Source organism: Tachyglossus aculeatus, chromosome 5 (assembly GCF_015852505.1).
Source record: "Tachyglossus aculeatus isolate mTacAcu1 chromosome 5, mTacAcu1.pri, whole genome shotgun sequence".
In the NCBI taxonomy this organism is placed as follows: Eukaryota; Metazoa; Chordata; class Mammalia; order Monotremata; family Tachyglossidae; genus Tachyglossus; species Tachyglossus aculeatus.
Window position 1 is genome coordinate 49,291,614 of NC_052070.1, and position 17,113 is coordinate 49,308,726.

The 17,113-nt window shown below is 58.3% G+C and overlaps 1 protein-coding gene across 1 annotated transcript in view; it reads right to left on the reverse strand.

Annotated features, from left to right (window-relative positions):
- Positions 1-17,113, reverse strand: part of CASZ1 (castor zinc finger 1) — an 87,826-nt gene that overhangs the window by 34,717 nt on the left and 35,996 nt on the right. The window contains exons 3-4 of the mRNA XM_038746624.1: positions 9,155-9,694; positions 1,284-2,124 (exon numbers count right to left, since the gene is read on the reverse strand). Of these exons, the coding sequence (XP_038602552.1) occupies positions 1,284-2,124; positions 9,155-9,694 (1,381 nt within the window). The remainder of the gene's footprint in view (positions 1-1,283; positions 2,125-9,154; positions 9,695-17,113) is intronic.

Sequence of the window (17,113 nt, forward strand, 5' to 3'; positions counted from 1 at the left end):
TACAGGAAGCGTGTGGGGAGCTGGGCCAGGTGACAGGTCCCAGGGACTGTGAGGGAAGGAGCTGAGCGGGTGAGCGAGCAAGAGAGGAAGGAGGGAGAGCTGTGCTGATCCAGTGAGAGCTGGGGGCAGGAGGGGTAGGAGAGCCCCATGTGAGAGGAGCCAGTAGCGAGGCTCTGGGCAGAGGCTGCAACCACCTTGGCTATTACACAGGGGAAGGAAGAAATGTGTAGAGAGGCCCCCTGAAGCTGGGATCAGACCCCTTGTGACAATCCAATACCTCCCTCAGAAGCTCAGAGCCCTGGCCCTGAGGGGGCACCAGTCGGCTGCAACAGCAGACAAGGGCTCAGGCCTCTGCTGATCCAGGGGGGTGGGGGGAGAGAAAGAGAGAGACACAGAAACAGAGAGACACAGAGGCAGACAGAAGTAGCGAGTAGGATGGACACAGTGGCAGGGAGAGAATCTAGGCATCCCAACTGGCCGTCTTTGGAGCCCCAGGCCTGGTAGGAGAATGGAGGAACTTTCTGTTTATGCTCAGTTCTGGCACCCATGTAAGGTCTCACACTGTGGGGTCGGGGGGACAAGGGAGCAAACCTGCTGCTCCCCACTAGCCCTGCCCTGCCACAGTGTGGAACCAGGCCCACACAGTGTGCAGGTCTCACTGCCACCTCTACTGCCCTCGGCCAATCGGCCTCCAGGACGCAGTCACTCCCAGTCAATGGGAGTCCTGTTAGAGCTGGTTCCTGAGGCCTACACTGAAGCAGCAGCTTGGGCCAGAGACTGGACAGGAGAGGGAATTTCCAGGCGCTCCAGATTCAACCCAATCGTGGAGGATGAAGCAGGGAGGGGAGGACCCAAGGGTCCTATTTCAGCCAGCTCCTATGGAGGATGCTGGCACCTTGGCTTTAGAAGTAGTCTCTGACCCCTGACCCTCAGCTCGGACTCCTGGGCTCTGACAACTCCAGGCCCAGCTGCTGAGCACCCTGCAGGGAGGGCAGGCACGGGCCGGGCACCTTGGTTGGGGGGCAAAACTGGGCTCAGACACCCCAGTGCTCCAGAGTCCCCTCCATCCGGCCCGGTTCAGCTCTGGAAGGCTCCGAGAATAGGCCCAGGTGCCCCAGAGAGGCCTGGCTCAGTTTCCCCTCTCCCCCAACTCTGGCAAGCTCCCCCACAACCCCAGTCTTCCCATCCCCAACTCGTCCCGCTATGGGACCCCAGGCAGGCTGCACCCAACCCCCGCCCCGCCGTACTTCAGCATTTGGGTAGGGGGCCGCAGGGGGACTTACTTGACGGTGGAGACCGTCCCCGTGGTGATGGAGTCCGTCTTGGAGAAGGTGGACTTGAGATACTCGGGGGTATTGAAGGGTAGGGAGACAGGTGGGTCAGGCCCGGGTCCCGGGGCACCGGGGGCACTGGCCAGAGGGGCGGGGGCCAGGCTGGGGGCTGGGGGCACCTTCACCGGGGCCAGCTTCTGGATGTTGCGGACGTCGTACTTGGAGGGCCGCCCCACTTTTCCTGTCTTGAAGGCGATGGCACCCCCCATGTCCGGGCTGCCCTCTCCGGGCTTGAACAGGTGCAGGTATTTGACATTCTCCAAGTCGTATTTGGACGGCTTCTTGTAGGTATTGCCATTCTGGGGCCGCAGGCTCTCGCCAGTCTTCAGCTTCTGGATGAAGAAGTCATACTTAGAGGCCCGGGCCATGAAGCCCTGCATATGGGAGGTGCCGGCGGAAGGCAGGGGTAGGATGGTGGCCTTGGTCTCCAGGTGGGCAGTGCTGGGGGTGGGCAGCCTCAGCCCGGCCAGGGCACCCGCCTCCTTGCCGGCGCCCAGCCTGGCCGCCACGTCCTCGGCTTTGGCGGCGTGGGCGGGCCAGGACAGGTGTTCTCCGGCCTTCAGCTTGCGGATGTACTCCTCGTACTTGGAGAAACGGGCCCGCTTGCCCAGGGCATCCTCAGCCGCCGTGGGAGCCGGGGCCGGGGCCGTCTCAGGGGCCGGGCTGGCGCGGAGCTTCTCAAAGCTGATCTTGCGGGCCAGCTCGTCCCGCATATTCTGGTCATCGTAGCCAAACATGCCCAGGAACTCGTTCATGGTGGTGGCTGCATAGTCACGCAGCGAGGAGGCCTCCCCTGTGGTGGGAGAGGAGGAAGAGGAGGAGGAAGTGGTCACGCAAAGGGGAGAGGAGAGGGAGGGTGGGCCGGTCAAGGGCCTCTCCCCTTCCTCCTCCCCTCCCTCTCCCCGTTCATGCCCCCCCGTTCCCCCCACGGGGCCGGGGGTGCGGGGGAGACATGATCTACGGACATTTGGCTCACTTGTTAGGTTTTACGACTCTTAAATTAATTTGTTTAAAAAAAAAGTAATTAATACTGGGGTAAAATAAAACGAGTTCATCAATGCCAGGAAAATCAATTTCCTAAATGTTCTGGCCGATGGCTTTTCAGTACATTAAACAAAGTTTCATAAATGTCTCCGCGCTCTCGCCTTGGCCTAATATGAGGGAAAAGTCATTTTACTGGAAAGGAGGCTGACACCAATCTGCTGCCCCGGCCTTCTCCCTCCCCTCCCGGGGAGGGGTGGGGTGGGGAGTGGGGACGGGGAAGGGAGCAGGAGGAGTGAGGGGGACAAGGTGGGAGAGAGGGTGCAGGAAGGACCATGGGAGAGGGCAGAAGGGGTGGGGGGGGTGGATGGGGACAAGCGAGAAGGCTCTGAGGTCAGGGACTGGAGAATTGGCCAGCCTAACCCAGACCTCTTCAGGCTCATCCTCTCTTATTTCTTTTCCTTTCCCTTCCTTTTTCTTTCTTTTTGTCTTTCTTTTTCTTTCTTTCTCTTTTTTCTTCCTTCCTTCCTTCGTTTCTTCTTTCCTTCCTTCCTTTCTTTCCTTCTTTTTCTCCTTTCTTTCTCTTCTTTCTTTCTTTTTCTTTCTTTCTTTCTTTCTTTCTTTCTTTCTTTCTTTCTTTCTTTCTTTCTTCCTTTCTCTCTTCTTTCCTTTCTTTCCTTCTTCCTACCTTTTCTTCCTTCTACCTACCTTTTCTTCCTTTCTCTTTTCTTTCCTTTCTTTCCTTCTCTCTCTTTCCTCTCTCCTTTCTTTCTTTCTCTCCTTTCTTTCTTTCTTTCTTTCTTTCTTTCTTTCTTTCTCTTTCTTTCTTTCTTTCTCTCTTCTTTCCTCTCTCTCTCTCTCTCTCTCTGTCTCTCTCTCTCTCTTTCTTTCTCTCTCTCTCTCTCTCTCCCCCCCCCCCAAGAGGGCTTTCCTACGACCCCCACCTGAGACCATTCTGCCAAGGCATAGCCCATGGAGGTGGAGGGGCAGGAGGGCATGTCGGGGGTGGTGTGGTAGGGGTGGGGGAGAGCTGGCTCACACTCCAGTGCCCTCCCAGAAGCCGATTTGCTGGTCAGCGGAGAGAGGAGGAGGGCGGGGAGAGAAGCAGTGCCTTCAAAGGGAGCTGGAGGTCACCCAATAACGGAGCAGAGGAGGAAATACAGATTGGTCTGACGTGCCAGCTCAGATTCGTTTAGGCTTCAATCTGACACGGTGTCCCTCCTCCCTCCCTTCTCGCGCCTGGCCTCGCCTCCTCCGCCACCGAGCCAAGATTGACTGCTTGCAGGAGTCCTTCAAACCGCCCTCATCATCTCTTCCAGACACTCACTCCAGGGCTCCCGGGCTTCCGGGCTCCTGGGCGGGCAGGCAGAGCCGGGCCAGGGAAGGGGCTCCGGGAGCCGATGGCTTTCCCGATCCTGGATAGTTGGTGCTGGCTTGAGGGATAGCCGAGAAGGAGGGAGGGACCTCAAGGGGATGCCCCACAGAGGCAAGTAGCATCTGGTGGGTGTGGACATTGGGCTGCCTTGGGAACGCAGCATGGTCTAGTGGATAGAGCACGGCCCTGGAAGTCAGAAGGACCTGGGTTCTAATCCCAGCTCGGCCACTTGTCTGCTGTGTGACCTTGGGAAAGTCACTTCACTTCACTGTGTCCCAGTTTCCACCTCATCTGTAAAATGGGGATTAAGACTGTGAGCCCCATGTGGGACTGGGTTGTGTCCAATCTAGCTTGTATCTACCCCAGCTCTTAGAACAATGCCTGGCACATAGTAAGTGCTAAACAAATACCATAAAAAAGGACATGCATGCACATACATTCACACGCACAGGCATACCACAATCCATAGCATGCACGACCACACGATGTACTCCCAGACCCAAAAGCTTTTCCCCTCCCACCTCCCATCCCAAACTACACAAACATGCACTTAGACCTAAAGCCGTCACCAGTCTCAAATTAACACACCAGGTCCTACCCTCCATCCACCCAGAAGCCTGCTGGGTGCTACACTTGCTGCTGTACCCTCACCCTCCTCATTCAGGCCCTCACATACTGAAATTCCAAGACATGTGTCCTCACCCCAAGCCTCCCTTGGGCCCTGGCCAATGGTTCTGGCCAGATGTGTTGGGGGCTGAGGAATGAGAAAGGCGAGAGGAAGGCATAGGGAGTCCCCAAGAAGGGCAGGACTGCAGCTTGGGGTCACCTCCTGTCCCCAGCATGTGCAGGGCAGCACAGTGCAGAGGAGGGGAGAGAGCACAGAAGATGGGGAGGAGAAGGTGTGGAGGAGAGGTGAGGGCACAGAAGAGAGGGCACAAAAGTGAAGAGAAGGCGTGGAGGAGAGGGCACAGAGGAAAGGAGAGAGCACACAGAAGAGAAGAGAGCACAGAGGAGAGGAGAGGGTGCACGGGAGAGGAGAGGGCATGGAGGAGAGAGAGTGTGGGGAACAGAAAAGGGTGCAGAGGAGAGGAGAGAGGGTACAGAGTAAAGGAGAAAAGAGGAGGGGGCACAGAGGAGAGGGCCAGGCCTCTTCATTCCCTGCCACAGGAGAGGGGATCCTCAAAGGGGATAGGAGCCCAGCAGAGCACCCACTCAGATCAAGAACCATGGAGAGCTCAGGAAAGTGTGGGGAGGGGAGGAGGAGGAGCTGGGGAAGGAGAAAGACAGCTGTCCAGGCTTCTTGGAAGGCCTTTGGCTCTGGGTCAGGGAGAGGAAGAGGGAGGGGGAAAGAGAGAGAGAGGGTGGGGAGGGAGGGAGGGAGGGAGAGAGAGAGAGAGAGAGAGAGAGAGAGAGAGAGAGAGAGAGAGAGAGAGAGTGTGTCTGTGTGTTTTGTGGGTGGAAATTGAGTTGATTTTCCCCAAGTTCTCTAGAGGAACGGTTTCCTCCAACCCTCACTGTCCAGAACGTTTCTCTGGCTGCTCTCTGTTTCCCAACACTGCTCATCAGCCCCCTTGAGCATCACCCACAGAGCCCAGCCTTTAGCTGCCTGCCACCTCTCGGCAGCCAATTCCCGCTCCCCACATGACCCCCACTGAGGGCTTGGCCCAGCATGGAGGAGGGGAGAGGGGTAGGAAAGGAGGGAAGGAGAGTAGCAAGGGGCAGGGCTCTGCCCTAAGGAGACCAGAGTGGAGGAGGCAGGCAGGGAAGAAATGGAGGGTGGATTTGCTTTGGGCAGTCCTCCTGGGAGGCCGAGCAGAGCCGCGGTAAGAGGCAGGGAGGCAGGCCAGGAGGAGATGGCACATCTAGGGGGAGGAGCGGGCTCTCCCTGCCAGCCCCTGGCCCAGCTACCACTCGGGGCCTGGGGGAAGGGCTATAAATAGACCCAAGCAGGACTATATATGGCAGGACAACACTAAGGCTGCCCACAGCACTTGGAGAGATTGGGGGATGGGGGAGAGGGGGCTGGGGACCCCCAGGAGCCCTTTCAGCCTGGGGTGATCCCCACGAGATGCGGTTGGGGTGCGAGGCTGGACTGAGGAAGGGAGGTGATGCGCGGGTCATCTGGACAGTAGTACTAGGGGGTCCTGGGAGTTGAACTGAAGAGAGCTGAAAGGGTCTCTCCAAAGATCAAATTGGCCACTTCCTGCTTGTAATGTAATGGTGATGGCATTTGTTAAGCGCTTACTATGTGCAAAGCACCGTTTTAAGCGCTGGGGGGATACAAGGTGATCAGGTTGTCCCACGTGGGGCTCACAGTCATCATCCCCATTTTACAGATGAGGTAACTGAGGCTCCGAGAAGTTAAGTGACTTGCCCAAGGTCACACAGCAGACATGTGGCAGAGGCGGGATTCGAACCCATGAGCTCTGACTACAAAGCCCGTGCTCTTTCCACTGAGCCACGCTGCTTCTCAGCTAGTGGCTAGGAGCCACAGCTAGTAGCTAGATCTGGCTACAGTTTGAAGTGACTCCACCAACGAGCACCATTACCCAGGACTAAAGGTGAACCAGGGTGACTGGGGGGGGGGGTGGGGGCGCCCCTGGGAACCTCATCTCTGACCCCTGCCTTACCCCGGCTAGCTAGGCTGAGGAGTTGGGCAGTGTGGCAGTTCTGCTTGGCAAGAAAGTGAGCTTCACCCCCTACCATTCCCAACTCCTGCTCCTGGAGCCCCAACTGTGGCTTCCTGCTCTGCCCCCTGTTCCCAAACCCCGTCCCCCAGAGAAGAGCAGAGCGGGCACAGAACTGGGGTACCAGCTGTGTCTTAGAGGGAGAGGGCAGGTGCCCCTCCCCTCCCTTCCCCACCGACTCTCCCCAAGTCCCAAATGCTGGAGCTATCACCTTGTGTCTGGAAGCGGCAAGGGCTTCCCTATCAGAGGAAACTGAAGGTCACACTTTTCCTCATTGATCTTGCAATGTTTGTTAATTACTCTGTCACTGATGTGGCGAAGGATAATTAAACAGCTCTGTTTATATCTTATATGCATAATTATGTGGCTGCGCTAGGCTCCCCGGCGGGTGGGGAGGAGATGCTCCCCTCACAGCAGGGGGGGAAGAAGGAGGGGCCGAGGGGGATGGGTGGGCATCCTGGACCCACTCCGCCTAGGCCACCCAGGGGTCGGGAGGAGGAGGAGGATGCCAGGGGCTGCCAAGAAGGAGCCTAGGACTGGGGAATTGAAACCCTAAGGGTGATGATCCCAGTTTCTAGCACTTCTGACCTCAAGCCCGAGCCTTCACCAGGTGGACTGGCTGCACCGCCTCTCCCCTCCACCCCCGCTGGGATGGGAAGGAGGGAGAGGGGAGAGAGTTAGCGGCCTCTCCGCCTAGGGTCGGGGGAAGCGAGGCCGACATGAAGCCAGAGACTTGGAGGGGTTTGGGTTTGGGAGAGGTTCTGAAACCCCGAGATTGCCAGTTCCACACAGAGGGGAAGGAGGGGCAAAGGGGAGAGAAGCATTAAAGAGAGGAGGAGGAAGAGGAGGAAGGATGGCTGTGTGAGGAAGAGCCTCGGGTGAGAATTTGTCGGGCAAGGGAGAAGGCAGTCGAGACCCCAGCAACGGGAAGTGGGGTGAAAGGAGGGAAGGCCAGCAGCCTCTCCTCACCTTCTCCTCATGGGGTGAGATCAGCCCAACCTGGCTAGAGTCCTTTCAAGAGTCAACGGAGAAAAAAATGCAACCCCAGATTTGGACCGAAACTAGTGTTCCCTGGGCACACACATGCCATATCCCCAGCATGCACACACTGAATACATCCTCACCGGAACGCACATACCTCCAGCACACACATGCACACACAGCACACACACAGACCCCAGGCACAGACCCTGAACGGTCCTCACAGCATACACACACTGAACACACACCCTGAAAACTCCCCTAGCCCACCCCCACTCCCACAACACCCTCTCCCTGTTAACCCCTTGGGCCAACAAGATCACTGTTATGTCCCTATGAACTCGTATCTACCCCAGCACTCAGTACAGAGCGTGGCACATAGGAAGTGCTTAACCGATGCCACCATTATTAGAATGTTGATTATGGCTTCCCAGAGGTTTCCAGCTGTTCCAGCTTTTTGAGCCTCAACGACTCCCAGCCTCGTCCATCCTGGAGGTCCAATAAGATCTGACGGTTTCCGAACTGGGCTGGAAAGTGCAGAGCACTTCCGAGCGGGATTGAAACAACCCCTAAATTGAGGTCTTCCAAGGCTGCCAGCCACTGACCGCCTCACTTCCCTCCCCAAAGCCCCCCACCCCCGCCCCTTCCCCTCCCACTACGTGTTCAAAAGGCTTAGTTGGGGCCCCTAAGGTTACCATTTCTCTGAACTGGGCTGGAGCCTCTGGAATTAGAAGGGAGACTAAAAGAGAAACTGAGGGGTTATCGGGCCATTCTTTGGACTTGGGCCTACCGAGTGTGCGTGACCCTCGAAAGCACCATCCCCCTGCCTCACTTGCGTAGGAGCAGGCAGCAGTCCGGCGGGCAGCAGTTCGGTGGGTAGGCCCTAATGCCAGTCAAGTCTGTCTTCTATCCTTCCCCTCCCCTCACCTCCCGGCAGGCCACAGCGCTCCTCAGACTGACTGCGTGCGGCTACTGGGCCCCGCTCGGGCCTGGCCCGAGTTCAGGGTTGGCACCCGAGCTCTGACCCTCCACCCCAGACAAACAGATCGAGTGGGGCCCGGCCGCTCCCTCTCCCTCACGCCCACATGCATGCCCTCCTCCGCCCCACGGGTAGTCCCAGGCAGGCACCCTCCCCTCCCGCCGGCCCTGGCTCCTCTCCACTCCTCCAAACTGTTCCTCATTCCACCCTCTTCTTCCCGAACAGCCAAGCCTCCTACCTCCCCCAGGCTCCACCTTCATTCCAGCCACTGCCAGATTGGGCTTTAGCCCCACCCTCCCCTCCTTCTTAGCCCTCTGGGCCACCCTTGCCTCCCTTAGCCTCAAGGTGCTCAGCAGGGGGCTTGGCTGGGAACAGGTCCCAGGCTTCAGAGAGGTTGTGCCCTTCCACCATCCTCCCTCCTGCACGCCCCAGGCTCTTCCCGTTTCACCAGTCTCAATTGGTCTCCTGACCAATCGGAACTGAGCCAGGGCCCGAGAGTAACAGTCTCCCCTCCCAGGGATGCCAGCCAGTCCCTGGCTCCCCCAACCCCCTCCAGCCCTCTCCTAAGCAACCTGGCAGGCCCGAGCTGGCAAGCGTGAACCCAGCCAGGAGCTTGGGAGATGAGCACGTGCTGAGGGAGGAGACCCAGAGCCCTCCAAGTCTGAGGCCAATGTCCTGTGTGCCGAGCTGAGCCGAGTCAGGCAGTTCCGGGGAGGGCAGGGGACAGAGCGGAGGGAGCTCAAGGGATGGGGGAGGACAGAGGACAGGAGGGAGGGAGGGCAGAGGACAGGAGGGACAGGCAGGCTGGCAGGTGGCTTACCTGAGGCCTGCTTGGTGCCGTGTCCGCTGGTTTCCTTGGTGGCTGCCCCATCCGAGTCCCGTTCGTCCAGGAAACTGCTGGCCTGAGAAGAGGTGGCGGGGCCCCGGGGCTCCTCCCCAGGGTTGTCCTCCTCGTCACTGCAGCCCTTAGGCTGCACCATGTAGACGCCCTCCGGGGGCAATTCTGGGCCCTCCCGGGCGCCCCTGGCCAAGGGGACACCTCTGGCCACGGGGGCTGCTGGCTCCTCGCCGTACTCCCCGTTGACCCACTTCTCGATCACCGCCCGCCGTTTGTCCTCCTCGGTGCGGGGGGCCCGGGCCGCCCCCGCAGGCCCGGCCTCGGGTCCACTGCGATCCTTGTCCCTGGGGGCCGCGGGGCTGCGGGGTCCCGCCTCCGGCCGGGATCCCGGCTCTGCCCCCTGCTCCACCACCACCTGACGGCTCAGCTTGGCGCAGATGGCGTTGAGCTTCAGGCCGCCTTTGCGCTTGGCAGCCATTGCGGGTTTTCCTGAGGGCGGGTCAGCGCACAGAGCTCCTTCAGCTGCGGGGCAAGAGGGGAGATGGGCGGCGGTCAAGTGGACAGTCTAAAGGGTGGATTGAGCCCAGCCCGCAGACGTTCTCCACCTGCCCCCTGTCTTCCCACCTTGCTCTCTCCCTCCTTGCTGGGTCCTGCCTGGTCCCAGTTGGGCTCCGCAAGGCGGCCACCAGCCGGACCACGTCAGGCACCAGGGGAGAGTCTAGTCCATTCTCCAGAGCCAGGGTGGGCAAGGGACAGTCCCTGAAGCTCTGGTGGCGGTCCCAGCCTCGTCGGCCTTGAGCATGCCCTCTCTCGGGGCTGCCACTCAAGAAGCAGCTCAGCTACCCGGGAAGAGCCAGGTCCGTGCCAGCGTCGCACCTCATTCACTGATTCACCTTGGATCGTGGTTCCCAGGCCCCTGGGCACCTCTCCTCTTGGGCCACACCTCCCCACGCGGGCTCTGTCTGGCTCCAATCAATCAATCAATCAATCGTATTTATTGAGCGCTTACTATGTGCAGAGCACTGTACTAAGCACTTGGGAAGCACAAATTGGCAACATATAGAGACAGTCCCTACCCAACAGTGGGCTCACAGTCTAAGACTCCAGCCCCACAAGTCGGCAATGCCCACCACCGCCACCCAAAACCCCTCCTCTTGATCGATTAATCAGTCACTGCTATTCACTGAACATTTTCTATGTGTACAGAAGGCTGCACTGAGAGCTTGGGAGGGGCCAGTACAACAGAATGGGTAGACACAACGACACAAGGTTCTAATCCGGGCTCTGCCACTTGTCTGCTGTGTGACCTTGGGCAAGTCACTTTACTTCTCGGTGTCTCAGTTACCTCATCTGTAAAATGGGGATGGAGAATGTGAGCCCCACATGGGACAGGGTCTGTGTCCAACCCGATTTGGGTGTATCACCCTAGTGCTTAGTTCGGTGCCTGGCACACAGTAAGGACTTAACAAATATCTTAGTTATTATTATTAATGATTAAGGAGCTTACTCTTGGAGCCTAGCCCCCCATTTTCTGCTGTTACCTTCTGCCCTCTAGGATAACTTTGGGAAAGAGACCAGGCCTGGGCATCAGAGGACCCAGCTCCTCCACCTGCCCGCTGTGTGACATGCCTCGATTTCCTCATCCATAAAGTGGGGGTGAACTACTTGTTCTCTTCCCCACTTAGGCTGCAAAATCTATCCTGGGCAGGGACTATATCTGGCCCAATTATCTTATATCTACCCCAGTGCTTAGTATACAGTTCTGGGTACATAGCAAGTGCTTAATAAATATTATTTTTATTATTCGCTTTCCTATGGCCCCACCTATCTTTCCACACCCATCCTCTCCACGCCTGCCCTCTCATCTGTTCCCCAGGCTCAGATGCAGCCCTGCTGGGTGGAGTAGGGTAGCCCTCCTCTGCCCTGCCCCTCCTCGCTTCAGATCCACTCTTTCCCTTTTCCACTCGAAGAGGAGCCGGAGGGGGAAAAGGAAAAGGGAGAGGACGGAGCCACCACCACAAGGAGCAGGCCCCAGGGCCCCTCCTCCGCCTGTCCTGCCCCCTCCCCGGCCCCCGCCCCCACCAGGAGACTGAGCTCCCCCGGCACACCCCTCCACCAACCCAGGAGCTGCTGTGACAGCCCTTAATCCCCTAACATGACAGCCCGACACAAACAGCCTGAAACTCTAGCCGCACTGTCCAAGCGCCAACCCTGCTGCCCCACGCTCCAATCCCCCACAGCTCCCGCCTCCCTCTGCTTCCTCCCGCCTCCGGTTGGCAGCCAGGAGAGCAGCTTGCCCCTGCCCGAGGACCGCCCCTGCCACTCCTTCAAGCTGGGAGGGCAGTTACGCCCATTCTCACATTCTTCAGTGCACACACCTAAGGGCCTATGCCCACAAACAGGCACCCAGCTGTACACACACACAAGCACAAGCACGTACACACACACACACACACACACACACACACACACACACACACACACACACACACACATATCCACTGGCACACACCCCAGGGCCACAGACACACCTGCAAATGCCTGTAAACATATCCTCATGCATACCCATAGTTATCTCCTTCCCAGAGTACTCTGGGCAGCACAGTCAGGCAGCCTTACACCTTGTCTTCCCAATGTGATCAAGAATGAACTTTCATGACCATAGACATACATACAGACAGACAGATAGACACACACACACACACACACACACACAAACCCTTGTCCTTTCCCCTCAGAACACACGTATGGCTCCCAACTACAGGTCACAGCTGTGGGCATTGTAGCCACATGCTCCCACCTGGCACATACCCTTGAAGTCCATCCACCCACCCCTCTGATGGTCTCTCCTGGCATTTACAAGGGTCTCCAATGGCCCTGTCCACACTGACCCTGTGCCCTCTGTCCCGCCCACCCCTGCCTCTGGGCCATGATCCTTTGTCTGAGTCTGACCTCATCTCAGACCTCCCCTGACTCTCCCAGCCATGCGTCTACCAGCTCGCCTCCTTGCAGTGTTACCCCCACTTCCATCCCTCCTTCCCTCCAGTGTCTGTGCACCTGCCCTTGGGTGGGGACCCCGGGGCCTCATAGACTGGGTGTCAAGTGGGTTGGAAGTTGGGGGTGGCCAGGCCCTGCAAGGGCGGCCCAGGAAATCCCAGGAGATTGATGGCATCCAGCCAGGCCCTGCGAGGGCTGTCCGGGGAATCCCAGGAGACAGATGGGATGCAGAGGGAATGTCTGGCCCCATCTGACCCTGACTCCCCTCCCTCCCTGAAGCAGTCACATCCCCGGGACCCACTTCCTCTGGTGGCCAGCCACACCCCAGGCCTCCCCACCCCAACTGGTCCTCTCTGAGAGGGGAAGGAGGGGGCACAGAGGAAGAAGAGGAGGAGGAGAAGGAGGTGGCAGCAGCACTATTTTTATCAGGAGGTGAGCGGCCAAGTGAGCCCAGCAGATGGACGGCAAATGAATCTATAAATATTTATCTGTAGGAAGTGGGACAGAGCTGCCCCTTGCCAGGGGTGGGGTGGGGGTGGCCTGCACTTGCTTCGTGGGACCCCATCTCCTTCGGCCTCCACCCATCCTGGGGCTTCACCTCCCTTCCCCTGTCTCCCAGTCCTGCTTCCCAGCCAAGTTGTTCCATCAGGCACTGATCTGGGAGCCCGCTGCTCTTCCCCTCCAGCTGCCATCCAGTCGTTGCCCCAGGGCCCCTCTGGCAAAGGTCTCCCTCTCCTCTCCTCTCCCCGCTCTCCTCTCCCCACTTGCTCCCAGTGCATGGGGTCCCAGTTCTCTGCCCCGTTCCTCTCGGGGTTGTTTCCCCGGTACACCTGTCCTTCAGCTGCTGATCCGTTCCCCAAACACCTGCTGCCCAGATGTTGCTCGGCTTTTCCCCACCGCCTGGCCTGGCATGGCCCAGCCCCTCTTGCCCTGCTCCTTCCACTCCTGTCTCCTTCCTCTGCCCCACCCAGGGACCACGTTGGGAGGATGGAAGGAGGGAAGGCAGGTAGACAGGTGGGAGCCATTGTGGGCTCACTCCTCCAAACTACTCCCGGCACAGGCCAAGGGGGGCCCGGCTGCTGGGGTGGCATCGGGGGGCCCAAGGACAGAGCGAGGCCTGCCTGCTCTGGGATCCAAACCAGATTCCCATCCTCAACAGAGGGTGGGCCACCACTCCCCAGCGGATCCTACCCTGCCCCATGGCTCCGGCCCGTGTAAACATCCCCCCGACTTTCCTCCCCGAAGGTAAACGATGAAGCCTGGCCTCAATGGGCGGAAGCCATCCGTCCCTGGAGCCTGTCACCGCCCCTTTCATCTCTTTCCCACCGCCAGCTCGCCCGCCGCTCTGTTTACACTGGTGGTTTCCTCTGGGAACAATACTGCTGAGGGGGCAGCCCCATGAGGGCGGGGGCCAGATGGGTCCCTCCCTCCTTTCCATTCTTGGACAGAGCAGCAATGTGTGTGGGGGGTGGAGGATAAAGGAAGATGGCATAGAGGGGCCACTGGCTGACCAGGGAAAGGGCAGGGATGGCACCTGCCTCTGGGGCCTAGATCCCACCTGTGTCTCCTCTTTCAAGTGCCCGCGTGGATAATAATAATAATAATAATGGTATTTGTTAAGCACTTACTATGTGCAAAGCACTGTTCCAAGCGCTGGGGAGGTTACAAGGTGATCAGGTTGTCCCACATGGGGCTAATCCTCATTTTACAGATGAGGGAACTGAGGCATCTAGAAGTTAAGTGACTTGCCCAAAGTCACACAGCTGACAGTTGGCGGAGCTGGGATTTGAACCCATGACCTCTGACTCCAAAGCCCAGGCTCTTTCCACTGAGCCATGCTGCTTCTCTGGATCCCACGGGCCCCCAGCGCTCTGGTCCCCATATCACTCCAGGGCCAGGCTTCTGCACCCCTGACCCCGGGGCAGGTGAGGGGAGCAGGAGCAAACGGACAATTGAATCCTGGACGGAAGTTTTGTTCCAAGGGGTAGAATGGCCTTCCCCCGTCTCCTTGGCAGTCACAGCCGTGCGTGGGCATATTTGTATGTATGTGTTCATGAGTATGAGTGTGGCTGTGTGTGTGTGAGAGAGAGAGAGTGTGTGAGGATGAGGAACAGGAGAGGAGGTGGGCAGGGATCCCAGAGGAACAGAGAAGGAAGGAGTTGGGGGTATGGAAGAAGGCTAGCTGCCCAGCCCCTGACACCCCACCCTCTGGTCCCAACTGGGGCTGCCCATCCCTAGTCCTGGCCCAGGCGAGACGGGGAGGGGAAATCAGCAAAAGGAGATCATCATCACAAAGGAAGCGCTGGTCAGGTGCCAGGGGGCTGGCATGGGGTTGGACAGTGCCCAGGAAGCACAGCGTGGCACCGGGCCCATCACACCTGCATCGCTCCCTCTGAAACAGACACCGGGCGGGCAGGTGTTCCCAGCATGTGCACACACACATGCACGCACACACCACACATGCATACACCTGTGCCCGCCCGCATGCTCCCTGCACTCGCACACAGCCCCAGTCACAGCTTCTCCCCAGGCCTGTCTCTGCCCCTCCACCCCTTCTCTCTCCTCCAGAACCCAGCCCCCTTCCCGGGCACCCACGCCACAGAATCCCCTAAAGTGTTAACCAAGATGGGTAAAATGGCACAGCAGATTGCTACACTAAATAATTTACTAATATTTATAAATATTCAAATCAGTCGGCTTCAGGAATTAAGGGGGGGGGGTGTCGGGGGGTGGCTGCTGGGGGAGGGAAGGAGGCATTAATTCCGTCCGTGACTCTCTCCAAATTCAGCCGAGGGCCACTCCCCCTGCCAAGCACCTGGGCGGGTTGCTGGCACAAGCAACTCCCGCAGCCTCGCAGCTGGGGCCCTCGCCCTCGCGTTCGCCCTCACTGCCACCCCAGGAAGACAGAGAGCAGGCTCCCGGAGGCCAAGGCCCTCCCCTCCTCCGGCCTTCTAGGAGCCCCAGCTACCTCTGCCCAGGCTGCCCTAGCCCTGCCCTCTCCCCAGGGTTGGCAGTGGGAGGGTCCAGGCCACTGCCACCCGTCCCCCCTCCATTGGATCCTAGAGATTCCCCTATCCCTCGCCTCAGCTCTCCCCTGTGCTGGGCCTGGTGAGTGGCAGGGGCCAGGGGGCATAGGGAGGCCTGGGAGGTGGGGCGGGGGACGGGCGAGCCTGGTCAGGCCCCCCCACAATGAGTGATGTGACTTTTTGGGATCAGGCTGCCTGTCAGCCGGCTGGGCGGTTGTGCTTTATGGGCTCTGCTCGCCGGCTCTGAACTCCCTGGTAGGAAATAAAGTTCTCCCCGTGCGTCCCTTCTAAACATTTCACTCAGTGGAAACGGTGTTTAAGAAAAATGAGGACATATTTCTTCTTAAGGATGCAGTATCCCCCTTCCGCCGCCTAATTCCCGCCGTATATCAGCAGGAAGGGAGGCTGGGAGGGTGGGGGCTACTGCCCGGGGGTGGGGGGGGGCGGGGGTGAGAGGGTTTCGTTTGCACAGTGCTGACGGGTTTATGCCCTGGCAGGAATCAAAGCCACTTTGGGGCCGGGAAAGGTCTCTCCAGGTTTGGGTCCCGGAGGCAGGGGAATGGCTGCTTAGTTCTGTTGCATCTGGCCTGGCCTCCCCATAGCCTCCTCCTGGAACCCTTGTATCTCTCCTGGGCCCTGCCTGCCACTGTGGCCACCAGGGACCCCGAGTCCCACCATGCTTAACCTGGGCCCCCCAATTCTGCTCTCCCCCCATTAACCCCCCTCGAATGGGGGAAGCCCTGTTCGGGTCCCGGGCAAATCATTCAGGGGGTATCCTGCACCTGCCCGGATCTCAACTTCATCCCTGGGGAAGGGAGGGCCGCAGGACCCGCAGCCCTGCCCTGGGCCCAGACCCCCTCCCCGGTACCCTTCTGGAGAGGGAGGGAAGGGGGCGGGCGGGGCCCCACATGCTTTCCCCTTTTGTTTATTTATTTATTATGATTTTTTGTCCAGTTAAAAGGTTTACTATCCAGACGAGTCTAAGTGGCCTCACTTAGCGTAAGTAACTCTATAAATCAGGGGAACTGTTAGCATCCACCACACAGCCCAGCCATCAATCTCCCCCCAGGTCACAGCTGAACAGGAAGGCGGGGAAAAGAGTTACCACCCAGGGGAGATTTAAAACATTGCATGCACACACACATACACACACACACACACACACACACACACACACACACACACACACACACACTCAACACCGTGAGTGCTTACACACGCAGCCCTGCACACCCATAGCACTGTGCCCTCCCAGAGGACGATGAAAACATATGGGTAGTCCCACTTTCTTGCAATTGTACATAGCACTACAAGTGTATTTTGCTGAGCACAAATGTCATATCTTACGCACCCTTACACCCCACACCCCAACCAAGGACAATCTGCCCCCATTCAGCTAGCCACCTGCTAATATCTCAGAGCCTTTTCTCTGCGGTTCCATTAGATTCATTCTTACGGGGAGTCGAGAAGGGGCTGGGGGTGTCCTTTGGTAGGGTGGGGAACTGACTGGTCTTCTATTACTACAGCCCTGGGATGGCCTAGGTATACACAGATATCTGTGTGCACAGATTCACGCATTCATTCAATCATATTTACTGAGCGCTTACTGCGTGCAGAGCACTGTACTAAGCACTGGGAAGTACAACACATAGAGACGGTCCCTACACAACAACGGGCTCACAGTCTAGAAGGCAAACAGGCACCTGTATGCATAGACCTGCTTCCATGGACACACACAGGCACAGTCTGCACTGGTCTGCTAACACCACCTGTGCATAGTTACACTGTACCCACGCACACCTGTATGTGCCCTGCACATGCATACATATACTCCTCACAGGCTGCATACACGCAGGTACAAAACCACAAGGGTTAGGACTTCTTGCACCCAAAGTGTGGAAATGTCACAAGGAAATTC